This window comes from Mytilus galloprovincialis, chromosome 9 (assembly GCF_965363235.1).
Source record: "Mytilus galloprovincialis chromosome 9, xbMytGall1.hap1.1, whole genome shotgun sequence".
In the NCBI taxonomy this organism is placed as follows: Eukaryota; Metazoa; Mollusca; class Bivalvia; order Mytilida; family Mytilidae; genus Mytilus; species Mytilus galloprovincialis.
Window position 1 is genome coordinate 91,934,542 of NC_134846.1, and position 18,287 is coordinate 91,952,828.

The 18,287-nt window shown below is 32.7% G+C and overlaps 2 protein-coding genes across 3 annotated transcripts in view; one reads left to right on the forward strand and one right to left on the reverse strand.

Moving 5' to 3' along the window:
• The window catches only part of LOC143046368 (E3 ubiquitin-protein ligase RNF216-like), a 46,823-nt gene that overhangs the window by 16,287 nt on the left and 12,249 nt on the right, over positions 1-18,287 (forward strand). Inside the window, exon 8 of the mRNA XM_076219495.1 lies at positions 16,421-16,518. Within this exon, the coding sequence (XP_076075610.1) occupies positions 16,421-16,518 (98 nt within the window). The remainder of the gene's footprint in view (positions 1-16,420; positions 16,519-18,287) is intronic.
• On the reverse strand, positions 1,441-14,719 carry LOC143046367 (uncharacterized). 2 transcript variants are annotated; one of them, XM_076219493.1, is made up of 3 exons: positions 14,614-14,719; positions 1,759-3,382; positions 1,441-1,646 (listed from the first exon to the last, which is right to left on the reverse strand). In XM_076219493.1, the coding sequence occupies exons 2-3, from the start codon at positions 3,377-3,379 to the stop codon at positions 1,588-1,590; spliced, it is 1,680 nt and encodes a 559-aa protein (XP_076075608.1). In that variant the 5' UTR covers positions 3,380-3,382; positions 14,614-14,719; the 3' UTR covers positions 1,441-1,587. The 2 variants fall into 2 exon arrangements, with proteins under 2 accessions (XP_076075608.1, XP_076075607.1); XM_076219492.1 differs by lacking the exon at positions 1,441-1,646 and having other exon boundaries at positions 1,655-3,382.

Sequence of the window (18,287 nt, forward strand, 5' to 3'; positions counted from 1 at the left end):
GAAGACGATTACAATACTTGATCAGATTCCCAGGTGGATAAGGGTTATTCAGGTTTTGCCGATCAAATACAATAGAAAAAAAATGACACAGCTGTTTTGGGGTTATTATCCTGAAAAAAAATCACAGTTATTAATTAACTTTTTGTAATACTTTCAATGAAGATGAAGGGGACCAATCTGAATAAATTTATATTAAAAAAATTTTAGGTAGGTTTTAATATAAGAAAGTTTTATCATATTTTGATGTTATTTTGTGTCAAATTTACCATGCTATCAATTTTGTAAATTTTCTCTGATTTATCAACAAAATGCATATTTTTTAACTTCTTTGTTATTAATAATTGAAACAATACATATCTAAGAAAAAAAGGAAATACACAGCTACTTTTGCATAGGTACTATTTCTGTACTTAAAATCTGTAGTACTGGAAATTTACTTTTAATATTTAGTACTGTTTCTTTACTTTAGAATTATTGTAATTTTTAGGTACCTGTACTTAACAGTACTTGTTTTGTACTTAAAAAATTGGTACAAAATAAAAATAACAACAACGATCACAGTATTCCATGTTTGAATGTCATTATTTTAAAATATTTAAAAGAGAAAAACTTTCAAAATGCTGAAAATGTAACCATGCAACCAAAAATATGTGGTACTTAAATTTCAAGTACAAACCAAGTACGGTAAAATACAGGTACCTAAATATTACAATAATTTTAAAGTAGCAAAATAGTACTGAATATTAAAAGTAAATTTCCAGTACTACAGATTTTTGGTACATAAAATATAGTACCTGTGCAAAAGTAGCTGTGTATGGGATTTACATGTTTCTGGTAAAATCATTTTTTGTGTCCCTCACACATTTTCTCAAAATGTTTGCTAAAAAGACTGACTTGATTAGTAACAAAATTTCAAAAATCAATAACTTAAAAACTACTCATTGTAAATACACAATTTTTTTCACAAAGTGAAGTTTGATTATAAAAAAATTAAATTCATTGATATTTTCCACTTGGAAATTATTACAGAATCAGATTTAATTGAGACTCAAACCTCAGAAGAATACATCCCATATATAAATTAAAATTAAATTATAAGAATATAAGGATTTGTGACGTGAACATGAATTAGACAGTAAACCAACAGCACAATAAAAACTAACAAAAACATCTATTCACTTGTCTACATTTCCTCCCACATTCAAACCAAATATCTCTAGTTAGGAATACATGAATAACCAAGGGGGGGGGGGTCGTTGGACTCATGAATTCGACTTTAACAGTCATAATTTGAACAAAACGTTGACTTTAATAGTGCTTATTTGATTTCGGGGGGGGGGGGGGGTTGGTTGTCTGAACCCCCCTGGCTACGGGTATGATAAGGTAATGTGATGTGAATGTTAATTAGACAGTAACCAAACAACAACATAACACTTTAACATATGTACACTTGCCTTTTTTTTCTTTGACATTCAAACTTCACACCTAATTTCACAACTTGTATTATGTATATTTGTATATTACTTTTTAATATTTTCAAACCCAGGTACACAAATGTAAATATCATAAGATTACTTAATGTGCATTTTATCTATAGGTTAAGTTAAATTTTGTCAAGTAGTTACTGCTGTCATCACAAATAAAACCTGTATACTGCTTTATCTTTATAGTCACTTAATAGATTACTCTGTCATTACAATAAACAAGGTGATAAATTAAATTTTGCCAAGTATGTACTTCTGGAATCACAAATAAAACCTGAACACTCATTATGTTTAAAACAAATACACTTTGCATTCTTCAGTCCATCCTCTTTACTAATCAGTACTTTACTCTCCTGTCCATCTTTTGATATTACTATTCTATCAGAGTAATTGTCTGCTACAATAATGTTACCATAACTATCTGTACAAAGTCCCCATGGTTCCTTTAAATCCTGTGTATATTGCCAGATCTGTTTACCTGATTCATCATAACAATATACTGCTTTACCATAATTGTCACTATAGATTACTCTGTCATTACAGTAAACAAGGTTAAACAGGTTATCTCTACTCTCAACCTGTATTGACTTCAGTGTAGTTCCTTCCAAGTCTATAATATGGATTTCATCATTACTCAAACCTACAGCCAGGGAATTATTGGAGAATGATAAACCCAAGCATACTTTGTCTAATGTGATAACTTTGGTAACTGTTTCATTCTCCATATTAAAGATCTTAATGGCTTTCTCATAAGGATAAGTTATGGCTATAGTGTTCTCATTGATCTGTGTAACACTGCAGGCTCCACCAGGTATAGGTAATTGTTTCTGTAGTTTGCCATCAGAAGTAAGTAGGTTAACTTTACCCCACTGTTCCACTACTATAACTCTCCCATCCATCAGACAAATCAGGTCACTAATACCCATCTTTATGTTGATGTCTATCTTTGTCTCTATATTCATTGTCATGTTGTTTATGTTGGATTGTTCTTGTAATTCTACTTGTGGTTCTGTTCCCACACTTATTTCTATGTTCATGGCTACTTCTGTCTTTATAACAATGACTTCTCCTAAGGATTCTAATGATTCTAACTTGCTCAGTATCTTTTCTATTACATCATTTTGCTTCATTTTGATGTCAACTTCTTTGGTCCTCTCATCATCATCCAGATCTTCAACATATCTTTGACATTGATGTACTTGTTGATCAATCTGATGTACACCAAGAAATGATTGTAGTTTAGAAGTATGTGTTGTGACAGTTTGTAAATGTTCTTTCATTTCCTTCAAGTTTTTCTTTTTCGCTTCAATTTCAGAAATGAAATCAGTTGCAGTTGATTTTTCCTGATTCCAAATGGTATCTGTTTCTTGGCATAACTTCATCTCCAGGTGATCTAAATGTTTATTTATTTCCTGTCTAATTCTTTTAATTGACTTTTTTATGCTAACAATCTGATTTTCTCCAGTTTTGATGTTTTTGGATTTGTTGTTGATTATTGTTTCCAATACATTTAATATAGAATGTATGTCTGTCTCTACAGTTTCCTTTGATTTTTCAATCTTTGTTTTATCCACGACACCTGCTAAACTTTTTATTCCGGTACATTTTGAATGAACGGTGGAAATACATTGATCACAGCAAGGCATTAAATGACTGGGGCAGTACAAGTTGAGTTGTTGACCATGTTTGTCACATTCTGTTTTAATGGCTTGGATGGATGGTTTATAAATTTTGATATCAATGGTCTTATGATCACATGTTGCTCTGAATCTTTTGTGATGACTTAAACATGTCGAGCATAATCCTTCATCACAGTTGTAACACCAGATGTCAGCTTTAGTGGTTACTTCCCCTTTGTGGCAAGGTCCACATAGTATAGGTTTACTGGATGCCATTACCTGAACATATACAAATAAAAAAATACATAAGCTTGCTTTTCAAATTCCTAACAGTTTATTCGTTACCTGTTAAAAATTGTTTAAAAGTAGAAAAGGCTAAAGAAAAGTATGACCAAATTCAGACAACGAATCAGAGCTATTGCGGACTCACGGTTATGCACTACAGTTAATTTTGAGGTTATGAAGTTGCAAACGTAAAATTTTATTATTTGTAATATCAAACTGCTATTTTTAACAGATATATAATTTTATGGTGGGGTATTTGTGAAAAATACCAATCACGGGACTGTGAAACTTCCCGAGCCATTAGGTGAGGTAAACTCGGTCCACAGATTGGTATTTTTCATAATACCCCTCTATAACATGATATATCTGTTTAATATCACAGAAGAGATTTGATTATAACTCTCTGTAAGGAAATGCTTTAAACTAGTAAGTTGTAATCCATAAATATATTAATGCATAGATTGGAGGATAAGTAGGGACTATCAAAGCATTGTAATGCATAGATTGGAGGATAAGTAGAGACTATCAAAGCATTGTAGGAATATAACAAGAACTTGTATGTGCTAGCGCTGTCTTTATGTAACGCCATGTCTGAATAGTTTTGGCAGGAAACCGGAAAAAACTTGCGGGGCTAAAAAGGGAATATCCAAAATAGCAAATAACATGATGTGGAGCGGAATTTGAGGCATATTCTCTGGCAGTGGTTAAAAAAAACCAGACAAATTGGTTGGAAACAAGGAAAAATATTAGAATATGCCAAAAAATACACTGGTTTCCAACCAATCAAAATCCGGTATTCTCATATAAGGTGTAATTATGGAGAGAAAAAAAATCATTTTTTAACTGAGTTTAACCTTATGTTTGAAAACAAGTGCATGTACTTTCTAAAATATGACATTTGGCTTGATTAGGCCTAAATTAAAATATTGTTTGTTTGCCCTTTTCAGACCCTATGTTTTGAAACAGGGTAGGAAAGTAGGTAAAATATTTTATTTTTTTCCCCGAAAAAAATAATTTGGCTCGGTATATTTTTTTTCATGGGTAGGCAGGTAGGTATAATATTTTATTTTATAGATACAAAATCTGCATTATGTCATTTTTGACTGTTTTGCTTTTGCTAATAAGTTTCCGGGACTACGTTTCGAAAAAAAATATCATGTCGAATGTGAAGTTAATTCATATGCACTACTATTTTGTTTTCAAATATCAAAATATAGAGCTGTGCCGCATATTTTCAACGTTTATATATGCCTGGAACTTTGAAGAGTTTTAACTTGCACTAATATTCTGTACTACGACTACGTACCTTGTACGCTTACCTCTACCTAAAGGTTTTCTCTAAGAGATAACTTTGTCCTGGTAAAATATGTCCGGGCAGACATACATTACTAGTAGAAAAGTCCCTAGAGTGTTTAAATTTCCGTGTGTGCCTATGTTTTCAATAAAAATGCTACAAGACTTAAACTCAATTGTCACATATTTGACATCGCATTTATAAATGATCTGTATGGAAAACTTGGGCGATTTTACTGCCAAATATTCTCAACTTCACAGGCTTTTGTCACCTTTGGTTCATGTAAGATATAAATAATATAGCAGTGTTCATGTCAAACGCTCACGTGATACCAAACGGACTAGACCTTTCACGATAAAGATAAAACCCGAGGATTCCGGTAAAAAAGTTTTGAGTGGGAAATACAAATAAAAGATTTTTGGTAGGAACGAAAAAATTAAATAATATAAAATCTTGCTGATAAATACAAATAAAAGATTTTCAGTCGGAACGAATTTATAGGGTCAGTCGGTTAAGGGCAAACAAACAATATTTTAATTTAAGCCTTATGTATGACATCTATTTGTACCAATAAACAAATCACAGCTGAATTAATTTCACAGAAATAAATGCCTTTTTATGCCCCACCTACGATTGTATAGGGGCATTATGTTTTTCATGCCCCACCTACAATAGTAGAGGGGCATTATATTTTCTGGTCTGTGCGTCTGTTCGTCCGTCTGTTCAATTGTTTGTCCGTCCGTCTGTCCCACTTCAGGTTAAAGTTTTTGGTCAAAGTAGTTTTTGATGAAATTGAAGTCCAATCGACTTCAAACTTAATATACACTGGAACACACCCGCGCAATTGCGGGTAAATAGAGCATATATTTACTGTAAAAAAAAAAATAACTGGAGAATTTCAGGAGAGGTGTCAAAAGTCAAAGGTACTTGGGGACTGGGCACATTTTTTTGGCCTCCCCTTTTTTCCAAATTCCGATTTTCATTCCTTCTGTTATTCTGTATACTATGAACATATATCTATAATACTAAAATTACGAGGTCCAATTTGTCAGCCGTCATCACGTAAAAACAATGAATCAAAGAATTCAACTTTATATATAACTAAATATAGTACAATGGTGTTGATTAAAAATTACACCACTCCAGGCCCATTAGTTTCCACGTAATTAATATTGCCAATATTTAAGAAGTTCCGGGTCGAGTCCGACACCGATACCAATAGTATATTCACCTGTTACCTACTACCTTATCTGTACGTTCCGCATCTGACAAGCGCACTACCAAACAGTGTATTTAGAATTTTGCTTAATACTGTTGAGTAAAAAATACTCCAATCAAGGCCCTTTTGTTTTCCAAATAATTAATATTACCAATAATTGATGGGTTCCAGGTCGACGGGTTCAAACAGAAAGATTTTGAAAGCAGAGAAAAATGTGCATTTTATAATAGATGACAATACCAATACTAAAATAAGGCATACGCATAGTTATATACTTTAATTCAGTCACGGACCCACGATATCACGGGTGTGTTCTAGTATATACTATAATTACCATAAACTGTCACTGACATATTATATAAAATTTATCAGTGACTGCTGTAAATAGTAAAGAACCCCCTCCCCATCCACCCACCCAGTAAACCATTTGAATTTATAGTAAATCATAGCAAATACAATTTATTCATAGTATATGTATGTAGTAGTATGTAGTATACAGAAATATATCAGTGACTGCCAAGGGATAGTAAACTATTGATAAATTTTTGTAAAAGATTTTATGAATGGAGAATTTCAGAAAAGGTATCAACAGTCATAGGTACTTTGGGACATGACAATTGTTATTTTAAGCCTGCTCCTCATTTTTTGGCTCCTTTTTGTTGTCTATTAATTTCAATTATTTTAGCGTTTATCTGTATATTATTAACATTCATTATAAATAGAGTGTCCCAGGTTAAGGGGAGGGTTGGGATCCCGCTAACATGTTTAACCCCGCCACTATGTATGTATGTGCCTGTCCCAAGTCAGGAGCCTGTAATTCAGTAGTTGTTGTTTGTTTAGAAACTTACAAAACCTTTGAATAGACTTATTAAGAAGGGATATAATTACGATACTGTTGTCAAGTCATTAAAGATTGCATATTTTGGCGTTAATATTGAGTCACTGATAAGGTCTTTGCATCGGAACTAAACACATTTATTCTAAAAACAGTTGTTGGCATGACACGGGTTATGTTCTTTTCATATATGTTATGATGGTATGATACTAAACCCCTAATCATAATCTTTCAGTCAGTTTAATTGAAGTCTGGAGCTGGCATGTCAGTTAACTGCTAGTAGTCTGTTGTTATTTATGTATTATTGTCATTTTGTTTATTTTCTTTGGTTACATCTTCTGACATCAGACTCGGATTTCTCTTGAACTGAATTTTAATGTGCGTTTTGTTATGCGTTTACTTTACTACATTGGTTAGAGGTATAGGGGGAGGGTTGAGATCTCACAAACATGTTTAACCCCGCCGCATTTATGCGCCTGTCCCAAATGATATCAGATAATCTATATTATTTCATAACATTAACCCTTCCGACCTTACTAGAATCTGAGACAATGTGTTATAGTGGTATCAGCTAAAATCTAATGCCAAACGCTAGAAGTAAAAATGAAATACAGGTACACCTTTCATTTGGTCATGGCTTTCAAATGTCTAAATTTAAGTGTTCCTGACATTTTTTGCCTATTTAGGACAATTAAAATGCTTGTGTAAAACTAGTTTTATTTTACCTTTTAAAAAAATATAGATAAATGATAAGAGTGTATATCATTACATTCCGACAACTAAATTTAATTTCCAGACTTTAACCGGTTCATTTCTTAGTTTAGTTAACTTCTTTGAATTGAAATAAAATAATAGCACCAAATATAATTAAATAATTCCACCGCGATTCACTTATATTTGTCAACACCTTGAAAATGTATTTTAAATTTGTGTATTAAACTTGACCTCCTGTCGTATAACCCACTGATCTGAATAGACAGTCCCACCTGGCAGGGTGTGCCCTAGAGGCCAAGCTCATTACCGCAAATAACATTTCACCTTTATACAGGTCTTTCACGAGTATTGTCGGAGAATAATACAAACATCGCATAAATAAAGTCATATAGCACAGATAGTAAAAGGTCAATAAGCGTAAACCTAATATATTATCTTAACAGTTTAAGTTATATATACTTTAATTTATTCACTTTATCATTCTCAAAAAATAGTATAAATTTAAGCTAAAAAAAAAATTATAATAATTTCTTGTGCTGCCTACAAAAATAAATCGAAATATATATACGGTAAATATAGAATTTTTCTCATGAATGTGTACAACTGCACGACGTGCGTTTTATTTTCTTATTATCGGATGATTATTAGATATAGCATTAGTCATCGTAACGCTTACGATAACGGTAAAATATGATTAAAGATCAAGACTTTTAATGATTGTATTTTAAATCCAGGCATGCAAAAACCAGGAGAAAACGACCTACAGGAAGTTGTTAATATTTTTTCATTGATTATTGAATTTCTCCTTTATTACTGCACATATAGTGATAAAACTTTGTGAATATATATATTATGTCATAATGAACGCAAACTGGAAGTCTAGTCTGACTTTAAATTTCGCCCAATGACGGAAAAATATCCGGACAGATTCTTTTTCATTTTTCTCCCAAAATAACCCAAACTGAATAATCCTAAGAATGGATGACAAATGCGACTATACATGGTACCTATTGGACACAGAGGTATGATGATTAATTTATTGTGGAAGGAAGAAAAGCGACACACAAAATGAGGTCTTCTCGTTTAATAGTATAGATGTTCCCTATATCAATGATATGATCTTTCTAATTTTAATGCCAAATTAGAGATTTTAGTGACTTTTTACCCCAATTTCACGGTCCACTGAACATAGAAAATGAAAGTGCAAGTGGGGCATTCGTGTACTGGGGACACATTCTTTTTTTTAGCTCACCTGGCCCGAAGGGCCAAGTGAGCTTTTCTCATCACTTGGCGTCCCTCGTCCTGCGTCCGTCGTCGTTAACTTTTACAAAAATCTTCTCCTCTGAAACTGCTGGGCCAAATTTAACCAAACATGGCCAAAATCATTATTAGGGTATCTAGTTTAAAAATTGTGTCCGGTGACACGTCCCAACCAACCAAGATGGCCGCCATGGCTAAAAATAGAACATAGGGGTAAAATGCAGTTTTTGGCTTATAACTCAAAAACCAAAGCATTTAGAGCAAATCTGACATGGGGTTAAAATTGTTTATCAGGTCAAGATCTATCTGCCCTGAAATTTTCAGATGAATCGAACAACCCGTTGATAGGTTGCTGCCCCTGAATTGGTAATTTTGAGAAAATTTTGCTGTTTTTGGTTATTATCTTGAATATTATTATAGATAGAGATAAACTGTAAACAGCAAAAATTTTCAGCAAAGTAAGATCTACAAATAAGTCAACATGACCAAAATGGTCTGTTGACCCCTTTAGAAGTTATTGCCCTTTATAGTCAATTTTTAACCATTTTTCGTAAATCTTAATTATCGTTTACAAAAATCTTCTCCTCTGAAACTACTGGACCAAACTGAACCAAACTTGGCCACAATCATCATTCGGGTATATAGTTTAAAAATTGTGTCCGGTGATCCGGCCAACCAACCAAGATGGCCGCCATGGCTAAAAATAGAACATAGGGGTAAAATGCAGTTTTTGGCTTATCACTCAAAAACCAAAGCATTTAGAGCAAATCTGACATGTAGTAAAATTGTTTATCAGGTCAAGATATATCTGCCCTGAAATTTTGAGATGTATTGGACAACTCGTTGATAGGTTGCTGCCCCTGAATTGGTAATTTTAAGGAAATTTTGCTGTTTTTGGTTATTATCTTGAATATTATTATAGATAGAGATAAACTGTAAACAGCAAAAATGTTCAGCTTAGTATGATCTACAAATAAGTCAACATGACCAAAATGGTCTGTTGACCCCTTTAGGAGTTATTGCCCTTTATAGTCAATTTTTAACCATTTTTCGTAAATCTTAGTTATCTTTTACAAAAATCTTCTTCTCTGAAACTACTGGACCAGATTTAACCAAACATGGCCAAAATCATTATTAGGGTATCTAGTTTAAAAATTGTGTCCGGTGACCCGGCCAACCAACCAAGATGGCCGCCATGGCTAAAAATAGAACATAGGGGTAAAATGCAGTTTTTGGCTTATCACTCAAAAACCAAAGCATTTAGAGCAAATCTGACATGTGGTTAATTTGTTTATCAGGTCAAGATCTATCTGCAACAACAAAAGAAAGAGAGTTTTTAACGACCTCAGCTGGCTATACAACCGTTGCACAATCAACTGAATTTTGCAGAAATCATTTATAGGATAGATTGCCCATATATGATAATTTTTTATTACCTTTTTGTTTTTTTTGGCAAAGAGATGGGGGGTTGCGCAACAACAAAACTACTTCACAACTTTCTCATTACTTTGCATTTCTTGTTAGATAAATTTTACAAAAATTCTCCCCTGAAACAACTGTCGAATTTAAACAAACTTGGTTTAAATCACCACTAGGATATCCAGGGACCACTGTGTATGATGACCCTGCCTGCCCACATGGCTGAAATAAAACATAGGTTTCAAATGCACTTTTTAGTATTATATCTCTGAAACTAAACAACAGTACAACAGTTGCATTTATCATGCAACAATTGTAAATAAAAATATCAGGTGAGCGACACAGGGTCCTTGGACCCTCTAGTTTCTAAAGTAAGGATAATTGATATAAGATGAATTAATGTCCAAGGATTGTTTAAGAGTGTACTTATGTAAAGAAATATCTTTGATTCAAGAAACTCACTTAAATTCAACTGATCATTATTGTTATAGTAGCCATGGAACAACTTCAAGCAGAAGGGTAGCTATATTAATTTATAAAACTATGAATTAATAAATGTGCATAAAGATTCAGAAGGTAAAACAATTTCAATGAGGGGACATGAATGATGCCCTTACAAATTTAGATAGAAAAAAAATCCATTAAAACCCCCAAAAGAAACAATATACATGGAGATGTAAAACTCCAGTTCAGTCTAAAATCAAAGATTTGGGGGAAAGAAAAAACATGCAACACATGATCATGATGATTTAGAACCAAAACTGAAAATGTAATATGAAAATCTATTATTTATAAAAGAAAAATACCTACATTAGAAAAAAATTAATAAGCCTAAAAAGCTAAAGGAGCACACATCAGATAAAAACAAAATTTTATAGAAAAAACAATGCATACTCTCCAGGAATTCAGAAAATCTTAGCAAACAGTACAAGACATGACTTAAATTGAAAAATGATAACGATGAAAGTATAACAGATGAAAATAAATATTAAAACTTGAATGAGATTTATGCTAATTTATTTGACACTAAACGAAATCCTTGTATGATAAATGTTAAAAATTTCATTAACAGTACTAAAACTCAACTTTATCAATAATTATTAGAAGGATAAAAGTAAATGTCACTTTATCGCACCCAGGGTAAATTATCATTTGTGATTGGTTAAACGCCTTAACGTGGTGACCCGTAGGGGGTTAGTAAATTTCTTAGGGGGTTCATGATGTCACGTCTACTGTTAATGGTTACCATCATCTATTGCTGTTGTTGCATTTCATTTTTATTAGCTCACCTGGCCCAAAGGGCCAAGTGAGCTTTTCTCATCACTTTGCGTCCGTCGTCCGTCGTCCGTCGTCGTCCGGCGTTAGCTTTTACAAAAATCTTCTCCTCTGAAACTACTGGGCCAAATCAAACCAAACTTGGCCACAATCATCATTGGGGTATCTAGTTTAAAAAATGTGTGGCGTGACCCGGTCAACCAACCAAGATGGCCGCCACGGCTAAAAATAGAACATAGGGGTAAAATGCAGTTTTTGGCTTATAACTCAAAAACCAAAGCATTTAGAGCAAATCTGACATGGGGTAAAAATGTTTATCAGGTCAAGATCTATCTGCCCTGAAATTTTCAGATGAATCGGTCAATCGGTTGTTGGGTTGCTGCCCCGGAATTGGTAATTTTGAGGAAATTTTGCTGTTTTTGGTTATTATCTTGAATATTATTATAGATAGAGATAAACTGTAAACAGCAATAATGTTCAGCAAAGTAAGATCTACAAATAAGTCAACATGACCAAAATGGTCAGTTGACCCGTTTAGGAGTTATTGCCCTTTATAGTCAATTTTTAACCATTTTTCGTTAATTAAAGTAATCTTTTACAAAAATCTTCTCCTCTGAAACTACTGGGCCAAATTAATCCAAACTTGGCCACAATCATCTTTGGGGTATCTAGTTTAAAAAATGTGTGGCATGACCTGGTCAACCAACCAAGATGGCCGCCATGGCTAAAAATAGAACAAAGGGGTAAAATGCAGTTTTTGGCTTATAACTCAAAAACCAAAGCATTTTGAGGAAATCTGACATGGGATAAAAATGTTTATCAGGTCAAGATCTATCTGCCCTGAAATTTTCAGATGAATCGGTCAATCGGTTGTTGGGTTGCTGCCCCTGAATTGGTAATTTTGAGGAAATTTTGCTGTTTTTGGTTATTATCTTGAATATTATTATAGATAGAGATAAACTGTAAACAGCAATAATGTTCAGCAAAGTAAGATCTACAAATAAGTCAACATGACCAAAATGGTCAGTTGACCCGTTTAGGAGTTATTGCCCTTTATAGTCAATTTTTAACCATTTTTCGTAAATTAAAGTAATCTTTTACAAAAATCTTCTCCTCTGAAACTACTGGGCCAAATTAATCCAAACTTGGCCACAATCATCTTTGGGGTATCTAGTTTAAAAAATGTGTGGCGTGACCTGGTCAACCAACCAAGATGGCCGCCACCGCTAAAAATAGAACATAGGTAAAATGCAGTTTTTGGCTTATAACTCAAAAACCAAAGCATTTTGAGGAAATCTGACATGGGATAAAAATGTTTATAAGGTCAAGATCTATCTGCCCTGAAATTTTCAGATGAATCGGTCAATTGGTTGTTGGGTTGCTGCCCCTGAGTTGGTAATTTTGAGGAAATTTTGCTGTTTTTGGTTATTATCTTGAATATTATTATAGATAGAGATAAATTGTAAACAGCAATAATGTTCAGCAAAGTAAGATCTACAAATAAGTCAACATGACCAAAATGGTCAGTTGACCCCTTTAGGAGTTATTGCCCTTTATAGTCAATCTTTAACCATTTTTCATAAATCTAAGTAATCTTTTACAAAATCTCCACTGAAACTACTAGGCCACAATCATCTTTGGGGTATCTAGTTTGAAAAATGTGTCCGATGACCTGGCCATTCAACCAAGATGGCCGCCACGGCTAAAAATAGAACATAGGGGTAAAATGCAGTTTTTGGCTTATAACTATGAAACCAAAGCATCTAGAGCAAATCTGACAAGAAGTTAAATTGTTAATCAAGTCAATATCTATCTGCCCTGAATTTTTCAGATGAATTGGACAACTGGTTGTTGGGTTGCTGCCCTCCAATTGGTAATTTTTAAAGAAATTTTGCCGTTTTTGGTTATCTTGAATACTATTATAGATAGCGATAAACTGTAAACAGCAATAATGTTCAGCAAAGTAAGATCTACAAATAAGTCAACATGACCTAAATGGTCAATTGACCCCTTAAGTAGTTATTGCCCTTTATAGTCAATTTTTAACAATTTTCATTAATTTGGTAAATTTATGTAAATTTTTACCAAATATAGTTCTCTGTTACTAATGGGCAAAGTTCATTATAGATATAATTGTAAGAAGCAAAATCGTTCAGTAAAGTAAGAACTTCAAACACATCACCATCACCAAAATACAATTTTGTCATGAATCCATTTGTGTCCTTTGTTTAATATGCACATAGACCAAGGTGAGCGACACAGGCTCTTTAGAGCCTCTAGTTTTTTTTTATACAAAATGCAGCAAAAAAATTACTGCCTGCCATATTAATTCGCTTTACAGTTTACTACTGATCCCAAACGGTCCATTGAGGTTGAATAAAATCCATAGGGGATTTAGCCTACGGCCTCACCCCTATGGATTTTACTATCCCTCTTTTGATCCATGTAGGGTCAGTAGCGAGGGAACCATATAACATATATAAGAGGAATTAACTCTCATGACCATGACTATTGCTCAAATAATTTGAAACAAAAGTCCAGGAATGGATGGGATGAGCGTTATTTTTTTAATCTTAACTTTGAAAAGACACAACCAAAATTTCCAGATGACAAGTGTACTTAATCTTATTCACAAGAAAATTATCCTTTTAAACTGGCAAATTACCAACAGATATCAGTATGAACTAGTGGTTATAAAATACTTTCATACATTTTAACATTAAGAATAAAAACAAATTCTAAATCTAATCATTAATGCTAATAAAACAGGATACATCAAAAACAGATACATGTGATTTAATCTTATTTTTCTATGGCAAATATAAAATGTAATAGATCATGCAGATAACATAAATGGGAAGGAGGCCTTGGTGGCCGAGTTGTCTTAGTAGTTACTATACAGTAGTCACTAGCCATTCCGGCCAAAACGTAACAGAACAAAGGGAAGCATGCAGAAGAAGGAAACTGTTTTATGATGATCTAGAAGTGAAAACATATGCCTGTTGTGTTCCCCTCTAGATATTATTTGAAAATTGTGTTTCTGGTTTGTGGTCTCCTTGAGATTTACCAAACATATTGTTTTTATTCAATTTAAAAAAAAAAACTAAAAAGTAATAAAATACATGACAAGAAATACAAGCCTTTGTTAATAAATGACCTTTAACTTTGTCAAAATAAAATAATATAGCCTTATCAACAATGATATATACCTCTTAATTAAGGAATTTGACATATCATATGTATGAAGGTCTCTATGTGTTCGTTTACTAAAATGTCGGTAACAAGGAAGTAAATAGGACATGTTTATACATGATCCATATATTATAAATCAGTAAATATTTAAATGACATCTTTAAATAGATAAAACCGGTTCTATTATACTAGTAACATTTAGAAGACACAATTGTGAATATAATATAATGATAATTATTGTATCTCTAAAGTTAAATTTTAAAACCTTTGGTCCTTGTTTAATCATACTTTTTAAGATTTAAATGTTTGCTAATAAATTTTAGATAAAGAATTTTGTTACAAATGTTCATGCCTAATCTGGTTCATTCTTTTTTAAAACCATTTAAAATTATTGTCTAACCTATGGTAATTTTGAAACAAAAAAAATATGTAGGGTATGATTTCAATTAGACAGCAACCCAGCAACAAATATATCTAGAGGTCAAGGTACAGTCTTCTGCAATACACAGACATCTATCTGATATGCCAGCTATAATAAACAATTTAACAGAGACAAAGATAATACAGATCTAATATTGACACTAACATGATGAGAATAAAACAATTGATGGTGCTAGATTACTATTTTTAGTGTGTATTTTAAACTTGTTACCATGGAATTTTTTTACCCTCCCCCTCGGTTATGGTTTATTGACTTTGAAATTTTGCTTAGTTTACATGTATTAGTTTGTGTTTCGGTTTGTTTAAATAGAACTACTTATGATAAGTCAATGGTATTTGGTATGCAGTTGTATTAGCATTGGCACATCTCATTTCCATGGAGATTATCATGATTATAATTCGACATATGCATTATCGAAATTACAAAAAAGCGAGACATATCACTGTAATAACAGTTTATTTATGCAAATTAATTTTTAATGTAGGAAATGTAACAGTCATGTTTAATTCAGTTTAATGTAGGAAATGTAACAGTCATGTTTAATTCAGTTTAGTGTAGGAAATGTAACAGTCATGTTTAATTCAAATTCATGTAGGAAATGTAACAGTCATGTTTAATTCAGTTTCATGTAGGAAATGTAACGGTCATGTTTAATTCAGTTTCATGTAGGAAATGTAACAGTCATGTTTAATTCAGTTTCATGTAGGAAATGTAACAGTCATGTTTAATTCAGTTTCATGTTATTGATTGAGTTTTTAGTTTTGCTTTCCCCAAATTTTCAGATGTAACATTGTTGTACTGATAATTAATAATTTAAAACGATATCATATAAGTAAAGGAAGGTAAATCTAACGTGCTTACGTTTTGTTTAATTTGGATGAAAGACCTTATAAAGTGTGCTTTCCCTTTTAACTTTTTGGATTCGAGCGTCACTGATGAGTCTTTTGTAGGCGAAATGTACATCTGGCGTATATACAAAATTTAGTCCTGGTACCATGATGAGTTTATTCTTTACCAGTCTTTTATATTTTTTCAATTCACTAATTTTATAGAACAGAAACACGGTAAATGTAGCAAATGTTTTTACAACTGTCGTGTTCTAAATGATCACTCATATCTTGCATTCTTATGGTTGGATCTCATATATGTTGTCTGCATTTAGACTCTTTCACTAATTATACTTACAAACTGACAACTGTAATTGTTTGTTGTTAATGTTGTCTTCTCAAATTATAAATCTTAATATACATAAAACAATCATTCTCAAATATATTTTGGGGGGATTTTTCTATGCATGGGGGTATTATTTTGCAAATGTGTTGGAGTTTCTCTACTCTATAAATATTTCGTCTAGATATTAGTTTTGTTTCTATCTGTTACAGGAAACCTGTCGTTATTGTAAAGAAGATTGGACAGAACATTTTGGTAAAAGATGTGAGGAAATAGAGAAGAAAGATGAAGTTAAACTCAGGCTGCAATTGTTAGTTAAAAGTTATTTTTATGCCCCACCTACGATAGTAGAGGGGCATTATGTTTTCTAGTCTGTGCCTCCGTTCCTTCGTCCGTCCGGTGTTCGTTCGTCCGTTCGTCCCGCTTCAGGTTAAAGTTTTTGGTCAAGGTAGTTTTTAATGAAGTTGGAGTCCAATCAACTTGAAACTTAGTACACATGTTCCTCATGATATAATTCTTCTAATTTTATTGCCAAATTGCAGTTTTGACCCTAATTTCCTGGTCCACTGAACATAGAAAATGATAGTGTGAAGTTCAGGTTAAAGTTTTTGGTCAAGGTAGTTTTTGATGAAGTTGAAGTCACATCAACTTGAAACTTAGTACACATGTTCCCTATGATATGATCTTTCTATTTTTAATTCCAAATTAAAAGTTTGACCCCAATTTCACCGTCCTCTGAACATAAAAAAATTATAGTGCGAGTGGGGCATCCGTGTACTATGGACACATTCTTGTTCATAAATGCACAAGTTGTTGACCTTTGTCAAATCTTATGAAAGTTTGTATATACACGATGGTGTTCTGTTTGCATAACTCTGTTATGTTACCATTGTCAGAGGCCAATTGAGTTAATCCATATAATTAATACATGTTTATTATAAGACTACATGATATAGAACTGCATGTTATAAAACCCCAGTGTGTTATATATAGATAAAGTCAATGAACTTTAAGCACGTGTAACTATTATAATGTCACTCAAGATAAGATAGGCGGAGTCTCTATAAACGTAAACATTGACCAGATGATATAGCAATATCATTACAACCCCCCTCTTGAGACAAGCAATTAATTTAACACAGTTCATTAAGTCACATTGAAAGTCTAGCCAGTTTGTGTTGTATGTTGAATCTAATTAACTACGATAAATATTTACAGACAGCATGCAATTTAACGATCATACGAAATTACTTTAGAAAATCACATGTTGATCAATAAAGAAAATAGAGAAAACATTTTCTAGAATAAGTAGTAAACGTATACTGAATTAAATAATTTTGATGAACAAATTTGAAGAAATTGTGATTATCTATTTAAAATAATTTCATACAAACGTAAGGTCAGGATAGACTCTCCTGCCTTTTCCTACTCGATAAATCTGAGCAAGGGCATTATTCTGTCCCTTACGGCACTACTCAGATTTCCTTAAGAATTTAACATTCCTCTATTAGTCGAGTAGGTTTTTTGACAGATCTTTCACTTCTTCTAACAGACGATGGTTCTGTAGATTGTTCATCGGTTATATTGTCGTTGTGATTGTTTTCATTTGCTTTTTTTAAAGATGTTTGTTCGATTTTGTCTTCTTTTGTTTTCATTAAATGTTTTCTGTTTCTTTTGAAAATTTGTCCTTCTGGTGTTTCAATCACATATGAGTTCGGAGTGTTATTATTTTTCACAACAGTTCCTTGGTCCCATTTTCCTTTTGGCTTGTGCTGGAATCGAATAGTGTCATTCGGTTGTAATTCAGGTAATGGTTTTGAACTTTTATCGTAATATTGTTTTTGGTTCATTTTTGTCGAGCCTTCGACTTTAGTCGAAAAAGCGAGACTAAGCGATCCTACATTCCGTCGGCGTCGTCGTCGTCGTCGTCGGCGGCGTCCACAAATATTCACTCTGTGGTTAAAGTTTTTGAAATTTTAATAACTTTCTTAAACTATACTGAATTTCCACCAAACTTGGACAGAAGCTTGTTTATGATCATAAGAAAGTATCCAGAAGTAAATTTTGTAAAAATAAAAT

Coding starts and splice junctions, on each gene's coding strand:
- LOC143046367 (XM_076219492.1), bottom strand. CDS start 3,379: ATGGCATCCAGTAAACCTATACTATGTGGACCTTGCCACAAAGGGGAA.